General features: G+C 38.9%; 2 protein-coding genes and 1 pseudogene across 2 annotated transcripts; all 3 read left to right on the top strand.

Annotated features, from left to right (window-relative positions):
- Nucleotides 1-4,317: 4,317 nt before the first annotated feature.
- Nucleotides 4,318-6,296, top strand: LOC102629447 (uncharacterized). Its single transcript, XM_052442417.1, has 3 exons — nucleotides 4,318-4,977; nucleotides 5,645-5,716; nucleotides 6,078-6,296. Exons 1-2 carry the CDS (start codon nucleotides 4,360-4,362, stop codon nucleotides 5,678-5,680), a joined length of 654 nt encoding a protein of 217 aa, XP_052298377.1. The 5' UTR covers nucleotides 4,318-4,359; the 3' UTR covers nucleotides 5,681-5,716; nucleotides 6,078-6,296.
- An 8,623-nt stretch (nucleotides 6,297-14,919) lies between these two features.
- LOC107177121 (uncharacterized) lies at nucleotides 14,920-17,031 on the top strand (annotated as a pseudogene).
- Nucleotides 17,032-23,282: 6,251 nt separating this feature from the next.
- Nucleotides 23,283-24,077, top strand: LOC127902359 (disease resistance protein At4g27190-like). Its single transcript, XM_052441266.1, has one exon. The coding sequence runs from the start codon at nucleotides 23,283-23,285 to the stop codon at nucleotides 24,075-24,077; it is 795 nt and encodes a 264-aa protein (XP_052297226.1).
- The last annotated feature ends 6 nt before the right edge of the window (nucleotides 24,078-24,083 follow it).

Here is a 24,083-nt window from a genome sequence, read left to right as displayed (position 1 = left end):
TTGCTCGTTATTAAAACCAGAATGTGTGTGTACGATAGTTTAAGGTCGGCAACTAGATACTAATAAAGGTGAATCAGAACACGAAATACTCGACACAAGGAGTACTTGGACTAAACTGGGAGGGGCCATATAGGGTCAAGTAGGTAGCTGGATCCAGAGCCTACAAGCTTGTTCGCGTGGATGGCCACGAGATGAAACGCCCCTGGAATGCAACACTACTCAGGAAATATTTCTAGTAAGACCCAATCATGCTTTAAAAGTTATTTCTATTTGCTCTTGTTGTTATGTATTTTATGTTAAATCAATCTCATGTAAGTTGAATTCAATAATTAATAAAACGTTGAGGAATTTCAGTCAGTTGTAATGGAGTAAAGTTTCTAAGGCATACAAAGGCTAAATCTCAAAGCTTATTTTATGGCAAGACCAGAAGCCAAGCATGCCAGGATCTGCTTGACCAAGCGAAGGTGAGCAGACCACAAAAGTTCCAAGAATTTTCTAAGGCATTCAAAGTTCACTAAGCCTAAAAAACTTATTTTATGGCGAGACAAGAAGCCAAGCATGCCAGGATCTGCTCGACCAAGCGAAGGCGAGCAAACTCTCAAACGTAAGGCAATAGAAAGTCGAAATTTCAGCACCTACTCGACCACAATGTAAGTGAACAAAAAATAAAATAATATGCCAAGAACTCGAGGTGAAGAAAGTAAATAAGAACATTCTTATTAATCTGTCAGTAATTATGAAAAGCTGTTAGACTTAACATACAATGTTCTAAAAAAACAACTACAACACAAGATACATTCAAGAGGACGGCGGATCAGTAAGCTGGGCCCCCTCTACTGGCTGCTCCACCTCAGGAGCAAGGGGTTACACCAGTTGCCCCTGGGGGGGTACTTGCATCAGCAACATCGGCAGGGACTGCTCGGGGAAGAGAGGCTCCCTCCTCTGTGGCATTCGGCTCCAACTCTTCGATATCTTCTTTAGTTGCCTCCTCATCCATATATTGAGTAACACCAGCAGCAAGCTCGTCCATCTTCAGGTCAGGATGCTATTTCCCAAGGATGGCCATGATGCAGCGATAGGAATGCCAAAGCCCTTGGTTATATTGGTTGTCAGCTTCCTTCTCTAGGTTCTCGACTTGAGTCTGGTGGAAATCCTTGAGAGATTCGAGTTGAGCCTCGTAAGTAGCCTTCTGCCTCTGCAGATCCTCCTTGACCTTAGTCAGCTCTTCCTCAAGGGTGATTGCCCTTGCCTGCACGAGAGATTCTCGCTCTATCAACTTTAGATTCTCAAGGTTCAGATCTCCTGCTTTCTTCTCAGCAGAGTCAGCTTTGGTCTTGGCCGATTGAATGTCCTTTCTCATCTTTCGATCATAGCGACCGACCTTCGCCTTATAGTAGGTGGCCATGCAGCCGAGGTAAAAAGCATTATACTGCATAGCCCCCACCAGCTCGCCCAGAGTGCTGCCATCAAAGTCCTCTAAGTTCTTCTTGCTCACGAGCCTAGAAAACTCACTAATATAGGGGACCAGATGCTCTGCTCGATTGTCGGGCAAGTGAGGTTTCAACCCAACTGGTGGAGAAAAGGAAGCGGGGTCAGTGGCTGCTCCACTAGTTTCTCTGGCTTTGGTAGGAAGAGGTGGTAGAGTCCTCAAGGGGGGACCTGCTCCATGATGTTCACCCACTTCGCAGTGGGAGCATCCTTATTCGGGTCTCGCTTAGCAGCATGAGGTCGAGGACGTTTCTGATTCAGAGCCTCAATCACAGAATCCTCCATCTTAAGGTCAGTGCACATTAAACGAGATTCGAACAAGTTGTAAGTAGTTAACTCTCGGTTCGAACAGGAATTGGCCAACACAGCCTCGACCCGCTTGAGTGGCTCAGATTTAAGTTGGTAGTGCACACCCCAAGAACCTGCAATTCAAGCAGATATTGGGTTAGAGATAAATCAGCAAAATGAGAACAACTTGGGAGACAAGACATCTAAAGCGAGCAGGCAACCTGGGACCACGAAACGGGGTGGGACGCGATAATTCTTCTCGTCAATCTGTGCAACTTAACCCCAGGGACCCCCAGCAAAAAAGAATTTTTTCTTCCAATTCCCACCACCAGTTGGAAGATCAGTTATAGGTTTCCTAGTCTTGATACTTGACTATACCAGTCGGCGTCTTCAGGGCTGCTCTTTAGCTGGTACAGGTGCTTTACCCCATCAACTATGGGCTCGTTCTAGCAGCATCTGTCCCACAATATGAACAGACCAGAAAGTACCCTCCACCCATTGGGGTTAAGTTGACCAGGAGCTAAGTTCAACCCACTAAGCATTCGGGCAAAGTAGGGTTATAGGGGGCACCTCATCTTGAACTTAAAATTGTCTAGAAACAAAGTAACGTATCCCCTAGGAGGCCGGCTGGGAGTATCTTTTTTTCCTAGGATCCTAAAAGGTATATCATCAGGAATATCATACCTAGCCCGAAGATCATCGAGGTCGTTTACTGTAGTCTTGCACGTGATAAAGGCAATAGCGTAATGCTCCGATAAAGCCATACCTTCTACTTTGCTCTTCTTATCTGGTCGCGATGTTCCTGGTGAGGACATTTCACCAGAATCTTCTCCCTGGTCCTCACTCAAGGTGTCTTCCGAACCAGAAGATCCCTCGTCCCCACTGATGCTGGTTGAGGAGGTTATTTGGGGAGACATCCTCCTGGCACTAGTCCCAACACTAGATCTAATAGGTTTTAAGATGATCCCAGGGTCAAAGGCAGGATCAGCGAGTAGACTAGGCAAGAAGTCTAACTCCTTGTCGTCAATATCAATTACCTTCTCTTTGCTTTTGGACATTTCCTAAACTATAACCAGAGAAATATCACCAAACACTACCCAAGCAAAACAGAGAGAAAATAAATTTTCTACAACTATCCAAGACCGAGGAAATAAAAATAATACCTGCAATTGTGGCCCGGCCGGATAGAGACAAGGATAGTAGCTTTTACGCCGAGGGAGAGGAATCACTCAGTCGCCGGAGAGACAGAAAAAGGATAAAAGATGAGTTTCTCTTTTAGGGGTTTTGGGTTCCCTAATGAGGAACGAACTCTTAGGCTGCTAGCATTTAACGGAACGAATTCCAAGGGTTTCATAACCATCTGTTTGAAATTCAAATGGAGGGATAGATTTCTACCACATCATCTCGTCCGCAATTAAATACGACACGACTCCTCGAAACCTCTTCCTATCATGCGTGAGCCATGACTGTTGAATTTTTATTGTCGGTCCACTGTGTTATCCGACACCAGAAACTGAGGGACCGGTTTTTTGGGAATTTACTTCGACAAGACCAGCCAAAATGAGCAGATATCTGGTAGCAAGATTTCACGAACATGAATATTCTGCTTGCTCACGAACGCACCCTTCACGGGGCCACAGCGGGAGCAGGCCTCCTACTCAAAGCATAAGGTCAAATTCTACTAGAAGTTGAGGTGGGGAGACCTGATCAATGACGGTTGGCAAGACGTGCACTCCTGCCCGAGAATCAAGGCACGAAGTCCATTTAACCACAACTACGATAATGGAGCATCCACTTTCGAGAGTGGGGGAGGTGATGGACGTGGATTGTGGAAGGCTTGCATTTAGAGGAAGCCTATAAAAAGGTAACCAACGAAGGTAAAAGGGTTAGACTTTTTGAGATTAAAACTGAGATAAAAAAGAGCTTTCGATTGAGAGATTAGAAACGAGCCATAAGATTAGTGGCCGTATTCCCAGGAAGACGAAACCTACGTTTCTGACTTGAACGTCGCAGGGTTTACACCGGGAAAACACCCGGCGTGCTCTGACTTGTTTCTGTGTACGTAGGAGTCTATGGAGAAGAGGTTTTATGAGGAGAGATCCTGGTTGTGGTCGAGTTAGTTAAGAAGAGATCCTAGTCGTGGACGAGCTGAAAACCAGAATCTCGCATCAACATGTACTCTTAACTAATAGTGTTATTAATTTCTAAAAAGAAGGTGTTTATTGGATAAACTAGTGGTATACTTCAAACTGATTCTATTATATTTTGTTAAATTTTCTCTGTAAAAAATAGTTGGTGAAAGAAAGAACATCAACTCCATTTTGGCTTTTTTTTTTTTGTTTAATTGATCACCCTAATATTCCCTACTTTAGAAGGTTTGAGAGTTGACGCAAAGCACATGGCAACAATATGTCAGCTTCCAAAGGACTTCATTTGCAAACTTAAATGTCTTGAGATCATGTTGATGGGTCGACTACTACATCACTTGATTTCCTCCAAAGATTTCATACCATTAAAATTCTCCATATAGTAGGAGGGCAATATTATATTGCGTACTCAGTATTTGAAAAGGTTGAAAATGGGATGAAGGCAATCATAAGTGAAGTAAACAAGTGCTATCGTTTGAAGCACATTTTGAAACAACAAGATCCCTCCTCCATTATGGAAAATTTGGAATGGTTGGAAGTAATCCAGTTTGATAATTTGGTAAATCTAGTGCCATCCTCGACATCATTTCGAAATCTAACAACTTTGATGTTATGGAGATGCAAAGGATTGAGAAACGTATTAACACCCTCAACAACAAAGACTCTAGTGCAGCTACGACGCATGAGTATAGGATCATGCCATAGGGTAGCAGAAATAGTGGCTGATGATGATGAGGGAGATAAAGATAGTGCAGTAGTAGCAAATGATGAAATTGTGTTCAGTGAATTGAAGGAGTTGGAGTTTCGTTCTTTAAACGATCTCACAAGCTTCTACTCATGCATAAATTGCGCCTTCAAATTCCCTTCTTTGGATGTATTAACTGTGAGCTTTTGCCCCAATATGAGGATTTTCTCCGGAGGAGAATTAAGCACGCCCATTTTACACAAAGTATTACATGAAGATTTTGTTAGGGACTGTTGGGACATTAAAGAACGTTGGATTTGGGAGCTCGACCTTAACACAACCATACAGATGCTATATCTTCAGAACAAGGTACGTATTTGTTTAGTAATTGATTAAGAAATATTATTGATTTCGCTCAGAGGTAATTTGTTGTTGAAAATAGAGGAGGACTAAATTGCATAAAATTGAAACTGTGCGATAATTTTATGATTTACTAAACCTAAAGAATTTTATTGATATTTCACAAGAAATACCACACAGCTCACAGCTCACAGCTTACGCTTCTTATTTTTCTCTTATTCTTCGCATTTCACTTGATGCCTTTTAAGAAAGAGTCTGAAGGTACTTATTGTAACTTAAAACTAATACAAACCATGTAAATATTAAATTATAAAAATAAGACAACCACATTTTACAAATCTCACCAAGTATTCAAGAAATTTCTAAACTTTTATATTTTCACCACCATTTGATAGTTTTTTTATTAATGTCATCTTCTATTCTCTACACAATTCTTGAATCTTCCATCTATTGAGCTTTAAACTTAGGCTTGGACAAGTGTAATTGAATTGAATCATAAAATTTGGTGTTAGACTTTTAACACGTACTAATCATTTTGAAACACACAATTTCTATTTTGATTCTTGTGCTGCATGTGCACGCATTTATCAATTTTTTACTAATTAACTTCATTTTTAATCTGATTTTTTGTTTGATCATGGCCATATCTTTTTTTTTTTTAATGTGTAAATACCAGGAAGACAACAAAGAAGAGTATGACAATGAAGTGTAGGACGAGGAGGAAGATGCAGAAGGGCAATGATAACTGGTAATAAGTTTTGTCTGGGATGCTCTAATTTTTGTGATGACTAAGGTTCTGTTTAGTATTGAAGTGTTATAAATTTTACGGCACAACAGTTATAAAAAAAAGTTGTAGCTATGAAATAAAATAATAAAATGTAATAAATATAATTTTTAAATAATAATTTTTACAAAAATAATAAATATATTGTATGCGTTTCATCATATAACTATAGGATTAAGTCAACTTAACTTTCAAGTCATAACAGTTAGTGTTTACCAAATATAAATTGGCGATAAATAAATAAATAAATAAATATATATATTAATTTATGTCGAAATTTGTGCTTATCATTAATTGATAATTAATGTCTCTTTAGGCATTTTAGAGGGGCTGCCTTCCTTTAACCTACTTGGGTGTTCCAATTTTCAAGGGCTGTCCTATCCTAAACATTCTTATTTACAGGCCCTAACTGACAAAGCTAGATCGAAGCTAAATGGTTGCAAAGGAAAGCTATTATCCTTTGCAGGGAGGGATAGTCAATTTTGCAGCTAGTGATGCGGTTTTTGTGTTGTAATTAAAGGACCTTATATTGGCGGTTTGGGATGTTCTTAGGTATTCAAACAGCTTTTTATGCTGAGCTCATGGCGTTGATTTGGGTATTGCGCTTGCAGCGTGCTTTCAGTAAATGTGATTTTTTGTTGGTCATTAATGACGCTCCTTTCTAATCCTCCACTTGGATACTCCTTAAATGCTACGTAATCTTTGGTACAATTGTAGTAACCTTTTTTCACCGTATGAATTTTCATTTTTCTCACACCTATCCGAAAAATAATAGTATGACTGACCTCTTGATTAGTAAATATGGAGGTTCGTTTATTGTCTTTGTGAGGTGGGTAAAGTTTAGACGATTTGAATTTGGATAAATAATTAAATAAACCTGCTTGAAAATCACTTGATCATGCTTTTGAGACATATTATGGGTATTAAACACACCCTAAGTTATACATAAAGTACAGGTGAGCAGGTGAGACAAAGAACGTCGGACTTTGGGACCACAACCTTAGTAAAAACCATACAACAGCTCAACCGGAGGGGGGGGGGGGGAATACAATTAAGTGACAGACATTGATTGAAACATACAATTTCTGTTTTAATTTGAATTTGTTTTCTCGTCTACTCTCCTATTTCTACAAATAGAATTAAGATTTATGAGCTTGCTAAATAATTGAATGTGCTCAAAGTATAAAGCTTCTTAATTTGATTTCGACCAGCAAGTATTTCTTTTCAAACTTCTTTAATTTCGACGATAAATTTTATCGTGGGCGAGCGATTGTTTAAATTCTTGAATTTTGTTAGTATCATATTTGCGAATGTAATTTTATTATTTACTATTAGTTGTTCTTTCTTTACCATTTCATGCCTTTGGAATGATTTGTAATAATACATTTATAATTTAAAGGACAAAAAACTATTAAAAAAATTTATGAAGGTTGAAGCCAGGGTTTCGGTATTAACTCATGACTGATAAAAGGTTAGAAAGGCCGTGAGCCCGTGAAAGAAAAATGATAAGGGAAATTGTGATAATTAGCTTACTAAGTGTATTTTGGGTATTAACATGCGTTTATTAAGTAAAATATTAGATTTTAAATTTTAATAATGTATTTATTGAGTAGATGAATTTAATAAGAGTAGGGCTATTTGAACCCAGCAATGTACTCTCTACATTCTCTTTTTAGTTAAGAATTTTATTATATATATAATGTTTTGAAAAATAAATAATCTCTTCTTCTGTGTCTCTTTTCAATTTAGCAAATTCTCATTAATTCATTCATATATGTTCTTTTAACTACAAATAATTGATATCATTAACTAAGAGGAGCATAATCCACTATTTAAAAATATACATCAACAAATTTTTATTAGCCAAGAAATTTAATAAATATAGAAATTAATTATTACGAAACATAAAAGCTAATGAAAAAATAATTCTTATAAATAGAAAGCATGAAATAAAGATAATGGTATACTAGGAAAGACCCACAAAAAAAAAAAAGATTAAGAAAAGTGAATTTGAATGTTTAGTTTGTAGAATATAAGAGTAAAGAGAGAATACATAATTATAAGGTAGAGAGAAAGAGATTAGTGAGGGTAATTTAGAGATTTCCAAATTTTAAATTTTTAATAAATGAATTTATTTTTTTAAAATGGGTGTAGAGAGGAATTTGGTGGGTTGAAATAGCTTTACCTATTTAATAAATATTTTGGTGTTCAAATAGTCCCCTTTTTAGAATGACAATTTTGCCCTTTCGTATTTTAATGAATTTATATTATTGAGTTTAGTTTATGTACGAAGATATTTTCCCCTCTATTACACTAGCACGAAGTCAAGGGACAACTAACTGTCTTGATCAAAACATAAGAAAATATAAGATTTTGTAATTCTTTTAGTAATAAAGCTTTAGGATACACTACATAGTATTTGTTGCACCACATTGTTATTTTACAATAACTTAACGTTGTGAGATTAGTATTAAAATCTTGACAAAATTACCTAACCATTAATTTTGTCATCGTTATTGTTATTATTATTATTAGCAACAATTACAAAAATAAGAACAATAACAATAATATAATATATTAATATTTTAATAGAGAATAAGAGTGCAATTATGAAATTTTAGTGGGTTAAAATAGAGAGTTTAAGGAATGAAAACTTGATTCCTAATTTTTTATCTTAAAAATATGTGGATTCTGTATGTTTCATTCTCATTCTCACCTTTTATTTTAATAAGTAAACATTATAAATTATTTTTATTCTAGATTTTGACTTCGCAATGCAGGAAGTAAACGCTCCATAATAGCAGAGAAGGTAGGTAACTAAGTTGGCAACTTTTTCAATTAAAAATATCTACCATACTTACCTGAGATATTTACCATCACATACAATCATCAATAGAGTCACAAATAATCATAATTAAAGTTAGGGTCTTGCTTTCGAATTTGATTCAGCAAGTGATCTCCACCATTTGGATCGTTGTTTCCTAATCCGATGGACAACGATTAAACGGCCATAAAGCTAAGAAGATTAATTAATTCCAAAAGACATGACCAACATTGGCTTTCCAGCGGTACTTAAAAATGCAGAGGGGTCACTTTTAGTGAAAATAATACGACAAACCACTATTCTTCAAAGTTGACCCATTCTTGAGATCAATTTTTAATCAGTCTTTCTTCGCATTCATTAATTTTCAATCAACAAACCCTTTCCTTTTTTCCATCTTTTGATCAAAGCCACACTTTTCGTCTGTCTATTTTATTCATTGTTGTTTTGTTATTTAGCCCTTTGCCGTCAAATCTTTTGAATTTTCAATCTCAACTTTGATGTTATGGAGATGCAAAGGATTGAGAAACGTATTAACTTCCTCATCAACAACAAAGACTGTAGTGCGGCTACGACAAATGAGTATAGGATCATGCCATATGGTAGCAGAAATAGTGGCAGATGATGATGAGGGAGCTACAGAACCACCACAACTCGAGTTTGGCATATCCTGTAAACTAGAGCACACACAAACGTTAGAGGTGGAGCCAGTAGTGGCCGGCGACCGCACTTTCACACTCAAGTAAGATTTTGCACAATAAGAGATTGTCTCAAGGTAAAGAATGGACCTTCAAACTGATAAAAAAATTGGTGAAAATACTCTCTGCGTGTGCTCTGAGGAAGAAGATGAGAGCAATATTTTTGGGTGAATGAAAGTTGGTTACCGTTGGAGAGTGTGACTCGAGCATTTTAGGAGTTGCCTGAGGGTCTTTCCGTAATTTCGGATACCCAACGCTAATTGATTTGGTTTCCCTCCCTCGGCTGAGGGTATTTTAGAGACTGTAATTGTGGTCCCGAGATGGTGATGTACTCAAACAAGGGAGACAAAAAAACCAATAGCCACCCTCTTGCTCCTTGGTTTCTACGCGTGGCCTTTCCTCCAACCAGTGGTCCTGCTGGTTTTTTGACCACTGCAAGGATAACTGAGGTGGCAGCTCTCTTATTCCCTTTTTTGCTTTCTTTTCCCCCATTGGTTCCTTGCCTTCAGCAGAAGTAAGATATTTTCGATTTGGTATATGAAGCATGTACTGTTGACGCGTGATCTTATCCACCAAGGACATCGATTCTGACTTTGCCCCTCAATTGCATATGTTTTTACCAAAGCTACGGGAAGCTTATCTCCTATCTTGGCTTAAGCTTCCCAGCCTTCTCAATCTAGCTATCAGGTTTCACTAATTTAACCCCACTAATGCCATGTGTCGGCATTTCATTACCTCATGTCTGTACTCGTAATTCCTCCCAAACAACAGTAATGTAACAGCAACGAATGATGAAATTGTGTTCAGTGAATTGAAGGATTTGTAGCTTCATTCTCTAAAAGATCTCACAAGCTTCTATTTAGGCATAAATTGCACCATGAAATTCCCTTCTTTGGATGTATTAACTGTGAGTTTTTGCCCCAGTCTGAAGATTTTCTCAGGAGGAGAATAAAGCACACCCATTTTACACAGAGTATGGCATGAAGATTTTGTTAGGGACTGCTGGGACATTAAAGAACGTCGGATTTGGGAGCATGGCCTTAATGACCATACAACATCTATATCTTTAGAAAAAGGACTTTAATACAACCATGCAACAACTATATCTTCAGAAAAAGGTACATATTCGCTTAACAATTAATAAAGAAGTATCATTGATTTCACACAAGAGTAACGTACTCATCATTCCGAAACATATAGTTTCTCTTTTGATTCTTGTGCTGCATATGCACGCATTTAATTATCAAATTTTTGCTAATCAACTTCATTTTTAATCTGATTTGTTTAACGATCATTGCCATATCTTTATTTCTAATGGCTAAACACTAGGAAGACAACAAAGAAGAGTAGGATAATGAAGTGTAGGACGAGGAGGAAGATGCAGAAGGCAATGATAACTGGTAACAAGCTGTATTTCAGATGTTCTCATTTTTCGTGGTCGCTATCTAATTATATAGAATGACGTTAATTTGGGTGACATGAAATATTTTAAAGTTAGCAGTGGCACTTTTATCACTTAATAATTCAACTGAGATGCTCTCATAAATAATAAATAAAATATATTATTTCAAAAAAAATCATCAAAATTTTTCAAAAGCTAGCTGGGACACGATCCTTAACGGGTCCTCTGCTAGATCCGTCCAATCTTTTACATGATATGAATCTTCATTTCTCTAACACTTACTGAGAAAACAGTAATATGACTAATCTCTTGACTAATATGGGGTTCACTGCCAAGACTTCTTTTGTCGAGATTTTATATAAAAAGTTAGTATTCATTGGATAAATAATATTAGCTGGTGGTAACTAACTTTAAATTAATTCTCTTCTATTTTGTGAAATTTACTCCCCCCAAAAAAAAAGTACTTTATGAAATTGTTTGAAAGAACATTCAACTCCATCTTTAAATTCTTTTTGTTCTGATTGATCACCCAAGGCCAAGTACTAATAAAAAGGTTGAAAATGGGATGAAGGCAATCATATGAGGAGTAAATAAGTGTTATGATCTGACGTACATTTTGAAACAACCAGCATAGTCCTCTATTGCCATTGCAGACAAGCCACAAAAGTTCTACTGTTTACTGTCATCTTCAAGCCATTTCTGAATTCGTTCAGTGTACAGTACTTGTATTTTTTTGAATTTGTTTTCCTCATCTACACCTCTAGCAATGTAAATCTTCATTTGCTAAAAAATTTTATTGTTGGTAAAGCTTCTTAATTTGATTCCACCGACAATTTTTTTCTTCTGAAACTTCTTTAAATTCGACAATAAATTTTATCGTTGGTTAATCATTGTATATCCATCAACAAAAGAGCTTATATGAGACCTATTTAATTACTTGAATTTGGTTAGTATCCTAATTATGAATGTAATTTTATTATTAGTTGCTCTTTCTTCAACATTTCACGCGTTTCGAATAATTTGTAACAATATATTTATAATTTAAAGGCAAAAAACGTACTGAAAAAAATTAAAAAGGATGAACCTAGGGTTTGGTTTCAAAATCATGACTAATAAAGGTTAGAAAAGGTGCTGAAGGAAAAAGGATAAGAGAAATTATGATAATTAGTTTACTAAGGGTATTTTTGGGTATTAATGTGTATTCATACAAAAAAAATTTAGATTAATGATGTTTTTATCGAGTAAGTGGGTCTAATACATATTTTGGTGTTCAAATATTTTTTTAGAATAATAATTTGGCCCTTCATATTTCAATGAATATACATGAGTTTAGTTTGTGTAAAAGGACGCTTCGCCCCTACTACACTGGCATGATGCTAACGGTCAACTAGCAGCCTTGAACTAGCAGTCTTGGTGTTACGATATAGTATTTACACATGGTCTCAAGTTCTTGTTTTACAATAACTTCAAGGTGAGGTTATTGTTGATGCTGAAATCTGCTCGCCTTTTGACCGACCAGATCGTTCCATCAATGCTTGTGTGTTCAATGGAGAGGATAGTGCCCTTTGCCTCCTTCAGCAACTGTGAACGCTCCAGGGGTTGGAATCACCTTTTTTCCTTCTTTCTAATTTTGCACTCACAGAGATAGATCAGACACGCTGGTGGTTTTATCGGCGTAAACCCTCCAATGCTTAAGTTAGTGATAACTCTATGAAATGAGAGTTATCATGACACTTTATACTTAAATTAATATTACTTAGAGAGTAAATGATGTGTTTTCATTGCATTTTTGTTAAATTTTGCATAAATAATCATTTTAGTCAATCTTAATAAGTTTTGCTCAATTTAAAGTAATTTGTGCTCAAATTGTGTGCATAATTGTAGGTTTCCAAAAGCTTATAATTCATGGAAGGAATGCTATGCAATAGGCTTGCAAAAATAAGGAAAGAACATGGCTACAAAAGAGTTGAAACAAATCTGGAACAGTGCAGTTGCTATAGATATTGCTGAAGCAATCCTGGAACAACGACAGAGAAAATTCTGCGCGGGATAACTGCAGAATTGCAATCTGCAGTTTCCTAATCTGACTTATGCGCACCCTAGGCTTCCGTTTACCCTAATTTTCAACTATAAAAGAAGCACACATCATAAGGATACATAGGGGCCGTCACCCAAGGAAAAAAACACAAAGAAACAAAAGAAAAACAAGATTCAAGAGAGAGATAAAAGGCTGAACAAGAGGAGAATTTACAGAAATAAATCAAGAACTCAGTCCTCCTTATTCTTCTCTTGTTTTCTTGTTTACTATTTATTCATGGGGATGTGTTTCATGGCTGAAACTTTGTTCTTTATTTTTCTTTTGCGAATCATGAACTAATTTATTTGTAGTTGAGTGATAAACAATCTTGATGGTTTATTGACTGTAAATATATGTTGCTACATGTTTGCTGTAGCAGTTTGTTTTGATAGTATTTATTTTATTCATCATTTCGATTGATCACTCATTTAATGATACTAGCTAATGAAGAGCCGCAAAAAGGCCTATCTTAGTGGAACATATCAAAACAATACTTGATCTTAAATTGAGTTTCCCAGATTGAGTTTTAACTTGAGTCCTAAAAGGGTCATGCTTGATTTAAGATTAGTGATGAACTAGACATAGAGATTCACCTTGTAGGGTAAATAGAACCTAAGTGTGTAATGCTATATCTTATGTTGGCATAACAATTGATCACTGTTAGGTTGCATAAATATAAGATATCCAACATGCGATGGCTGAGGATGCATAAGGATTCTGCCAAGTGCTGTAGCAAATACTGCAGCAACCAAGCCAACCATTAGAAAATAGTCAAGACCATTAGGAGAGTTTATTCACTCAACTACTATATATTCCCATTAGTTTTATCCTTGAGCTTGACGTGATAGTTTACTTTGTTGCATTTATTTATTGCATTTTTATTTTAATTAGTGCATTAGTTTCATTAATTGCTTATTTTATTTGAGCACAAAATCTGCACTGTTAAGATTGTTGTAGCAAATATGATAACATCAATCCCTGTGGAGACGATCTTGAATACTCATCACTTTATTACTTGTTGTGTACACTTGCACATTGACACCAATAGCATTAGTATTTATACACCAACAATTAGCACAAGGTGTTTACGGGAAAACTATGTAATTTAGATTGTTTGATTTCTTGTAATGCTTTCTCAAACTTGTAAGGAATGTAATCGGGTTTCAATTTGGCAGAGTTTTCCATTTTCTCTCCATTTTTCTGTCCCCTTTTCCATTAGTCTCCTGGCTTTTTATAGTCGTTGTCCCACGTTTCCATGTATTCCTTATGCCCGCCATTTTCGGGTGATGGCAGACCCTCATGGGTCTCCAACTACCGGATCGTGGGTAAATGTGGATGCCATGTTTTTCCTAACAGTTCGGGTCAATACGAAACTGTCGTGATTTTGTGAGATCGTGTGTCCTTTCTTTGGGTGATGAGTATCTAGTCGGTATATGTTTCTGATCGGTGTACATTTCTAGTCAGTTCGTGCCACTCACCTGAGGAAACTCACTTCAGGTTGAGAGATGAGGACATGGCCGAGCTGGTACTTTTCCTTACTCAACACCAGTCCCCCAGTTTCTGGTCTTCCGAGTGAAATGAGTTGAGATTAGAAACTGAAAACTAAATTTTACCGACCTCGGGATGCATTTATTTGCTCCTTGTGTGATGGGCCCGAGGTTCCTTCTCTTGCTTAAAGAATTTTCGGTCTGAGTATGGGCCTCCCCGAGCGCGTCCAATATGTAGCTGGGCTGATGTCTCATCAGGCCCTTTTAACGGCCGGTGACGTGTCCCTTACTGTCCTTTCGTATTTGAAATTTGAAACGACGGCTTATCCGTCCTCGATACGTGGCGAGTGAGCTGGCATCCGTGTAACTGAAACGCTTCCATTTCCCCCTTTTTGTTTCAAATCCCTAAATTAAAATTGTCATCGCGTTTCGCTATCCGTCATTCCGCCGTAAGACAACTCCCTCTTTGGACTTTAATCACATTTTCTGCGTCGGAAACCTCCATTTGCTGGGTCCTTTCTCTATCACGGTAGCGCTACCATTGCCAGTCTATTTCAGGTATCGCCTTTAACTTCTTCTCTGGTTGTTGTTGATTGGGTTCTATATTGTGGGTTCTGTATTTGTCCTTTTTTTTGTACCCATATACTTGGATCTGCTGTGCTTTCCCTTTTAAGATTTCGATATGTCAAACCGAAAGGGAAAACTAATTGTAGATGAGAGTGATGAAGAGATAAAGGATTCATACCCCAACCTGTTTGGACCCACTGATCCCCTATGCTCTTCTCGTAGTGTAGGTCCTTCCTACCATATGGATACCCTTGAATACCCTCATCCCATGACCACTTTGCCTTCCCCTGAATTAGAACCCGTGGGAAACCGTGGTGGACCAACGTCGGGCTCTGGTGAAAATCATAGTTCTGGTGGGGTTGGGGTCCCTAATGAAGTGGGCGAAGGTGAGGAGAGTAGTTCCGAGCTGAGCAGAGCCCCTAAGAAGAGAAACCTTGGCCATATGATGGAAGCAGATATTTACCCCATCGATTATATAGCTTGTACCACCACCCACACTAACCTACTTAAGCTTAGAACTCTTTACAATATCCCTGAGGAGGTTCTCCTTGTAATCCCTAGGAAAGATGACATCCCTAGTCAGCTTCCGATGGGGTATGTAACGATGCATCTAGAGAGTTTCAAGTTAGGGGATCGATTACCTCTTCAGCCTTATTTTGCTAGGATATTAGGTGGCATGCATCTGGCTCCAGGTCAGCTTCACCCAAATGGGTGAAGGGTTCTCTCAGCCTTGTATGTGCTATGGGAGAGGCGTGGACTCGAGGAACCTTCCCTTACTGAAGTAAAGCATTTGTACCAGCTGAGGAGCAGCCCAAAGGAAGCAGGCTGGTATTACTTCATGTCAAGCTCTGCAAAGAGGAAGCCTATCACCGGCTTTCCTTCCTCATGTAAAAACTGGAAGAACAAATTCTTCTTTGCTAGAAGAAATTGGTGTCCAGCTGTCTATTCGCTTGGTGGTGATATTCACCTTCCAACACGTTTTATCACCCCTAGTCGTTTATTTTCTGCATACTTTCCTTCTCTGATCGTTACTTATTGGGTTCTTTAACCTTGTTTGTTCTTTCAGAGTCGTGGGGCCTGATCAAGAATCTTGACGACAGACCGTTGCTCCAAGTGGAAACTACTCTGGTGAACGTGTCTATCTATCAAGATCTCCTGTCAACAACAAATCTTGTCGGGTCACGGTTAGTGGACGTAGCTGTCGGGATGGACAACAAGATCCTCAACGCTTTGACAAGAAAACATGGTCGGGTTTTAGGCAGCTTCAGCAACCCCCCCTCCTTCGAAGAAAACCAATGTTGGTCCCTCCAAAGCTTCTGCTCTTGCTCTGCCTCCTCCTCCACCTCGGAAGAATGGTGGGGAGAAGGTTAGTGACAAGAGTCCCGATGTCAGCATTCAATCTGGAGACCAATACTCTCTTTTTCCGCCTCGAGACCAAGGTGACTATCTGACCCCGTACCAGAGGGATTATGAAAAATCGATGGGACCTAAGATGGTCAAGGATATTGAGAGCATGAACCTTAGTGAGTTAGCTGGTTCCGTTCAAAGGGTCTCCTTTAAGCTAACTACTCTGGTTTCTTGCTACAAGAATAGGTCAACGCGCCATAAGAGGAGGCTTAAAGCCGACAACCAGGACTTGAAGAAAAAGGCTGAGTCTGCTGACCGCTCGAAGGAGAAACTGCTCGATCTGCACAAGCAGATCATGGATCTGGAGGAGAAAGTGACCATTGTTAAGTCCAACTCCACCAAGCTTGAGGGTGAGTTGGGTGACTTGAAGTATGATCTCTAGGCTACTCAAAGTAAGCGAGATACTTTGAAGACGGCCCTCGAGGAGCAGATCAAGTATTTGAATGAACAGATAGCAGAGCTGAAGGGTAAATCTGCTGAGGTGGACGATCGGCTAGATGCAGAGTATAACTCTTGGCTCGCCTTTTGCTACAAGTGCATCATGTTTGTGCTTAAGGAAGAATATCATGAGCTTAACATGAGCAAGCTAGAGGCGGGAGTGCAGAAATATATGGCCGAGTCAGATCAATGGGATAAGGAGCAGGTTGACCAAGATCAGGTGGAGGCTCCTTCAGGTGGGGTGCAGGAGGAGGAAGCAGGGGATTATGCTCTTGAAGTAGGTCAGAGATCAGCACCGGCTCCCCTCAAAATTGTTGGTCTTCCCCTTTCTGAGGTTTCTGATCCTTCTCCTACCGAGGCTGCTGAACCTTATAATCCTTAGGCTTATTCTTTTTGTAAATTCTAGATTTCCATTTGTTTATAAACGTTTGGATGTTTATAAAATTTTAATGCTTTCTGATTATTTTCTTGCCATGGGATTATTTTTGCAAATTATCTTAAAAAGAGAATGTGTCTGCTTGTCTTTGAGTGGCCGAGGAAAAATAAGCAATTTCTTGCCTTAATGGTTTCATAGAAATTTGCCTGCTAGTCCTTCAATGACCGAGCAGGGGTTGTCACATGTTTGCCTTAGCTTTGCCTGCTGGTCCTTTAGGTGACCGAGCAGGTATAAGCACTTGTTTGCCTTAACTAAATTTACAAATTGGCCTACTGGTCCTCTAGGTGACCGAGCAGGATATGCACTTGCTTGCCTTAATAAAATTTATAAATTTACCTGCTGGTCCTTTAGGCGACCGAGCAAGATAGACACTTGCTTGCCTTAATAAAATTTATAAATTTGCCTGCTGGTCTTTTAGGCGACCGAGCAGGATAGGCACTTGCTTGCCTTAAAATTTATAAATTTGTCTGCTAGTCCTTTAGGCGACCGAACAGGATAGACACTTGCTTGCCTTAATAAAATTTGTAAATTTGTCTGCTGGTCCTTTAGGCGACCGAGCAGGATAGGCACTTGCTTGCTTTAATAAAATTTGTAAATTTGCCTGCTGGTCATTTAGGCGACCGAGCAGGATAGGCACTTGCTTGCCTTAAAATTTGTCTAGTAAGGGAAATTATGCCGAATTCATCTTTATTGAACTTTGCATGGATTATAAAAGACGAAATATATGCATGTGTCACAATTCATCATGCATTTAACAAAAATAACTTATTGAAATAAAAACTTGGTAAAGCACTTTACTTATTGGAAGTTCTTCTTCAAGTGCTCAGCGTTCCACGACCTCTTCACATCTCATTCATCTAGGTAAGTCAGCTTATAGGCTCTTGGGCCAGTTGTTCGTACCACTCTGTATGGGCCCTCCCATTTCGGGCCAAGAATGCCATGATTAGGATCTCTTGTGTTTTGGTTCACTTTTCTAAGTACCCAATCTCCTGCTCGGTACTATCTCATGCGTACATTTTTATTGTAGTAGCGCATGATCCTTTGCTGGCATTTGGCTACTCTCTACGAGGCCCCTTCTCTTTTCTCCTCCAGCAGGTCCAGGCTCATGCAGATCTGCTCGTCATTTTTTTTCTCGTTGAAATACTCTGTCCGATGTGTTCCCACCTAGATTTCTGCTGGGATTACTGCCTCATGACTGAAAGTTAAGGCAAACGGGGTTTCTCCCGTGGCAGTTTTGTGGGTTGTTCGGTAGGCCCATAACACTCCTGGTAGCTCGTCGACCCAAGCTCCCTTATTCTCCCCCAGCCTGGTTTTCAAGAGTTTCTTTATTACTTTGTTGGCTGTTTCTACCTGCCTGTTTGCCAGGGGTGTGCCGGGGTACAAAACTTCAGATCCACATCCAAATTTTGGCAAAAGTATCTGAAGTTGTGATTGTCGAACTGCCTTCTATTGTCTATAATGATAGCATAGGGGATTCCATACCTACAAATGATATTCTTCTAAATAAAATCCGTTGTCTTTCTCTCCGTGATTTGGCTGAGGACTCCCACTTCTACCCATTTAGTAAAATAATCAATAGCCACAATTGCATGAGTTGCGACTCCTCGGCCTTTGGGTAATGGGCCAATCAGGTCAACTCCCCATTGGGCAAAAGGCCATGGGGATGACATAGCGGTTAGCAATTCTAGAGGCTGAGCAGGAACCTCCGAGAAGTTTTGGCAGACTTTATAGTTTTTTGCCATCCTATTCGCATCCTGATGCATAGTCGGCCAAAAGTATCCTTGCTTAAGTGCATTGAAGGCCAAAGTCCTCGCCCCTGAGTGGTTGCCGCATATTCCTTCATGAATCTCCCTCAGCACATAATTTTCTTCCTCATTATCTAAACATCTCAAAAGGGGCAAGACGAATCCCCGGCGGTATAGTACCCCATCGAGTAGCGTATACCTTGCTGCCCGACATTTCAACTTTCTTGCCTGCTTTCTGTTTTTCGGTAAAATGCCATCGCGGATGTATGAGAGAATCGGGTCCATCCAGGATTCTTCGGTGCTCACCCGTATTACTTCTACTTTATTCCCTATGCTTGGCGAGGTCCTTACTTCTAGTGGGACTGACTTGGGTAACTTTGGATCTGCAATTGCGGCCATTCTGGCCAGCATATCTGCTCGGTAATTCTCATTCCAGGATATCTGCTTTATTTCTACCTCTTGGAAGAGCTTAACCATCTGCTTAGCCTTCTTCTAATAAAGCTCCATCTTCTCTTCTCTTGCTTGAAATTGATCACTGAGCTGATTACAGACTAATTGGGAATCTGCTCGGATTTCTACCTTTTCTGCTCGTAGTGCGTGTGCAAGCCCGAGCCCAGTGATGAAGGCTTCATATTCAGCTAGGTTGTTCGTGAGCTGGAATTCGAATTTCACTGCATAGGATACCTCGGCCCCTTCTGGATTTCGTATTACAATTCCTGCTCCGGATCCCTGTTCACTATGTGACCCATCAACCATTACCAGCCACACCCCTTTTGGTTTCTCCTGTTCCACTGGTTGCTCCTCTTGGACTTCCTCCTCTGGTTCAACACGGTCAACCATAAAATCGGTCAGGGCTTGGGCTTTAATTGCTCCTCGGGGTCTGTAGGATAGATCGAATTCGTTCAGCTTCACAGACCATTTAACTAACCGACCAGAAGCATCTAGTTTTTGGAGCATTTTTCGAAAAGACTGGTTAGTCATCACAACTATCGGGTGGACCTGAAAATATGGTATGAGCTTGCGTGCTACCGTTATTAATGCTAGTGCCCATTTCTGCATAAGTGGATATCTGGTTTCTGCATCTACCAGGGCATTGCTAGTGTAGTACACGGGGTGTTGCTTTCTTTCTTCTTCTCTGAAATCTGCTCGCCCTTTGACTGACCAAATCATTCCACCAACGCTTGTGTGTTCAATGGAGAGGATACTGCCCTTTGCCTCCTTCAGCAACTGCAAACGCTCCAGGGGTTGGAATCACTTTTTTTCTTTCTTTCTAATTCTGCACTCACATAGATAGATCAGAGACGTCGGTGGTTTTACCCGCATAAACCCTCCGATACTTAAGTTAGCACAAGGTGTTTACAGGAAAACTGTGTAATTTAGATTGTTTGATTCTTGTAATGCTTTCTCAAACTTGTAAGGAATGTAATCAGGTTTCAATTTGGCAGAATTTTCCCTTTTCTCTCCATTTTTCTGTCCCCTTTTCCATTGGTCTCCTGGCTTTTTATAGCCGTTGTCCCATGTTTCCATGTATTCTTTATTTTCGCCATTTTTGGGTGATGGCAGACCCTCATGGGTCTCCAACTATCGGATCGTGGGTAAATGTAGGTGCCATGTTTTTCCTAACAATTCGGGTCATAGCGAAACTGCCGTGATTTTGTGAGCTCGTGTGTCCTTTCTTTGGGTGATGAGTATCTGGTTGGTATATGTTTCTGATCGGTGTACATTTCTAGTCAGTTCGTGCCACTCACCTGAGGAAACTCACTTCAGGTTTAGAGATGAGGACATGGCCGAGCTGGTACTTTTCCTTACTCAACAGTTATTTTAATTTAAAGTTTTGAATTAAAATCTTAATACAAATTTATAACCACTGATCTTATTAACTCGTGATAGTATAGAAGGTGGATGAGTTGGTAACTTAAATAATAAAAGAATAATAAGCCTAGGGACAAGATGAAAGAAGAAAGCAAAGCAATGGTAAAGGCTCCGTTTTTCACTTTTTTCACTTCAAAATATCTACCATATCTATCTGGTTTATTTATCATCACATGGAAATCATCTTTAAGGTAACAAAGGGTCATGCTCTCAGCAAGTGATCTCCCATCGTTTGGATTTCTGTTCCCTAATCCGACGGACAACGGTTAACCGGGTAAGATGATTAATTAATCAACACTGATGTTTGCCCCAGGTCAAACCCCCGAAATGGCTGCAGAGGTAGTCGTTTCAGCTCTTTTTTTTTTAGTTTTGATTTATTTTTAACGACACCGTTTCTGTTAAATGACACCGCTTTTGTTTGTTGAGAACGAAGTCGTTTTGGTTAGGACACATAAGCTTCTTCTTCCTCTTCGTTTAACTCAGCTGCAGAAACCTTACTTCTTCCTCTTCATTCCCTTAACCCACCTGCAGAACCCTTAGATTGAGATGAATAAATTTTCTACGCCCTGATCTTAAGCATGGGAATTTTACCGATGAAGAAGATGAACTTATTATCAAGCTTCATAGTTTGCTAGGAAACAAGTAATTAATCAAGCTTCTCCTCTCTTTTTTCTCTTTTTCTTTTTAAAATTTGTAGTTGTTTAGGGGTGGGTTAATTTTAATTATTAGATCTAAATTTTTTTTTTGGGTGGGGGGTGTTTTGAATTTGTGTAATGTGGTTGTTGATAGCTGGAAGATTACCAAGAAGCACAGGTAATAAAATAAAGAATTATTAGAATACATACATCAAGCAAAAGTTACTTAACCGTGGCCTTGCTCTCAAACTCACCGCCCTCTCAACCAAATTCATAACCATAGTAATTTCAACAAATACATTGTTAATAATAATGAAGAAATAATGCATAGCAGCACCCATTATCAAGAAAATCTCGACTTAGAGCCAGTGGTGAAGCTAGTATTGTTTTATGGGGTGGGCTATTAGACTTATTTATTTTTTTATAAGTATTAATAAAGTTAAATTTATAAATTATACTTAACTTTTAAAAAAAAAAAAGCAGCCCGGGTTAGCCCACTCTTACCTTCGCTCCTGCTTAGAGCTATCCATTGGACTTGCTTCTTCTGAATCTGCAGACTCAATACCACTGCAGCAACGACAACAGCCACAGCAATAGAAGCAAGTTGTTGATTACAACAAATTTTTTGAAGTGAAGCAAGCAGTTTGTTTGTGTTAGCAACTGGGTTTTGGGAGAAGTGAACTGGGTAAGAATTGTACTCAAAATTCTAGTGTGGTGAATTGAAGAGGAAGAGAAAGCAGATGGGTTATGGCGTTGCTTTTGCCTTGGTGTGACGGCGTCGTTTTACCAAGAATGAAAACAAAAACAAAATAATAGATGAAACGACCTCGTTTTAGAGCCCTTTCGGGATTTGACCCGAAGTAAACATCATTTTCCTTAATTAATTCCAAAAGACATCCGGCTAAGATGATTAATTAATTCCAAAAGACATAGAGGGGTCGCTTTTAGTTTTTAATCTCATCATTATTCTCCGTTGTCTGCCACAACAAGAAGTTAAAAGGAAGTTGTTAAAAAGAATACGACAAAACTTTACTCTTCAGAGTTGAATCACTCCTCCATTATTGAGATCATTTTTTAATATCAATCTTTCTTTGCATTCATTCCCAGTCAACAAAACAAACCCTTCCTTACTATTTTCATCCCTTGATTAGAAACACACTTTGCTTCTGTTTATTGTGTTCATTGTTGTTCTTGTATTCCGCTTTTGCCGTCAACCCTTTCGAATTTTCAATCTTCTGATCTCAACAATATTTGGCCTCTGTTTGTTGTAATCTTCAGTCTTGGTATCTGGTTTTGCTCTGTTCTTTGTCTAGTCTCTGTTTTATTCTGTATCTACTCTTTCTATTGTCTTCTTACTCTGCCCCATCTTGTTGTAGTCAGTTGTGTTTAATCACTTAGTTTGCTTCATAACTGGGTCAATTATTTTTCAAAAATTCAGAAAAAGAAAGAGAGAGGAAAAGGACTGAAGATGGCTGAAATCATTTTTATTATTGTTGTAGAAGTTGTAAAGTGCATGGTTCCTCCCGCATATCGCCGAATTTGCTATTTGCGCAAGAGTAAGTACACAAGTAACTTACAGAATCTCAAGAGTGAAGTTGACAATCTGAAGTCTGAGAGGGTGCGTACAGAGCACCAGGTTGATGAGGCTAAAAGAAAAGGAGAAGAGATTGAAGAGAACGTTGAGAATTGGCTTGCAAGGGCCAACAATGTCATTGAAGCGGCAGATAATTTTACAAAAGACGAAGCCACTACAAATAAGCGTTGTTTCAAGGGGTTATGTCCTAATTTAAAGACCCGCTGTCGACTTAGCAAGGAAGCAGAGAGGCAGAAGGAGGCTGTTGTCAATGTCCGAGATGCTCGAAGATTTGATAGAATTTCCTACTGTACTGCTCCAGAGGATATACGGCTTATCTCTAATAAAGACTACGAGCCCTTTGAATAAAAAATGTTCACTTTGAGGAATATACTCAGTGCACTAGAAGATCCCGATGTCAATATGCTTGGGATTTATGGGATGGGCGGCATCGGAAAGACGATGCTAGCGGAAGAAATTGCTAGGAAAGTCAAGAGCGACAAACTTTTTGATCAGGTGGTTTTTGTTGAGGTGTCCCAGAATCAAGACATACGAAAGATTCAAGAAGAAATCGGAGATAAACTAGGCCTGAAGTTTCATGAGGAGAGTGAATCAGGAAGGGCGAACAGCTTATTTACACGTATAAAAGCAGAGAAGAAGATCCTGATAATTCTAGACAACATTTGGGAAAATCTTGATTTACAGGTTGTCGGAATTCCACATGGAGATGGTTATAAAGGTTGTAAAGTACTATTGACAGCCAGAAGTCAAGATGTATTGTCTGGGAAGATGGATTCTCGACCAAATTTCTCAATTGGTGTTCTAAACGAAGAAGAAGCTTGGAGTCTATTCAAGAAGATGGCAGGTGATTATATTGAAGATAGTGAATTCCAATCGATAGCAAGGGATGTGGCAAAGGAATGTGCAGGTTTGCCTATTTCCATTGTGACGATAGCGAGGGCATTAAGGAACAAGAGATTATTTGAAAGGAAGGATGCGTTGGAACAACTAAGAAGGCCATCCTCAACGAATTTCAAAGACATACAGCCAACTGCATATAAAGCAATAGAGTTGAGTTACAACAAATTAGAAGGGGAGGAGCTCAAGAACATCTTTTTGCTAATAGGATCTACAGCCATATTGATACAAATTTATATATCAAATTAGAGCCAT

The sequence above is a fragment of the Citrus sinensis genome, chromosome 5 (assembly GCF_022201045.2).
Source record: "Citrus sinensis cultivar Valencia sweet orange chromosome 5, DVS_A1.0, whole genome shotgun sequence".
Lineage (NCBI taxonomy): Eukaryota > Viridiplantae > Streptophyta > Magnoliopsida > Sapindales > Rutaceae > Citrus > Citrus sinensis.
This window is presented reverse-complemented; position numbering and strand designations above follow the sequence as displayed.

What these genes read in the sequence shown, in the direction of transcription:
- LOC102629447 (XM_052442417.1), top strand. Translation starts at nt 4,360, where the DNA reads ATGAAGGCAATCATAAGTGAAGTAAACAAGTGCTATCGTTTGAAGCAC. An exon ending in TGCTATATCTTCAGAACAAG is followed by an intron (nt 4,978 to 5,644) that starts GTACGTATTTGT and finishes TGTAAATACCAG; the next exon opens with GAAGACAACAAAGAAGAGTA.
- LOC127902359 (XM_052441266.1), top strand. Translation starts at nt 23,283, where the DNA reads ATGTTCACTTTGAGGAATATACTCAGTGCACTAGAAGATCCCGATGTC.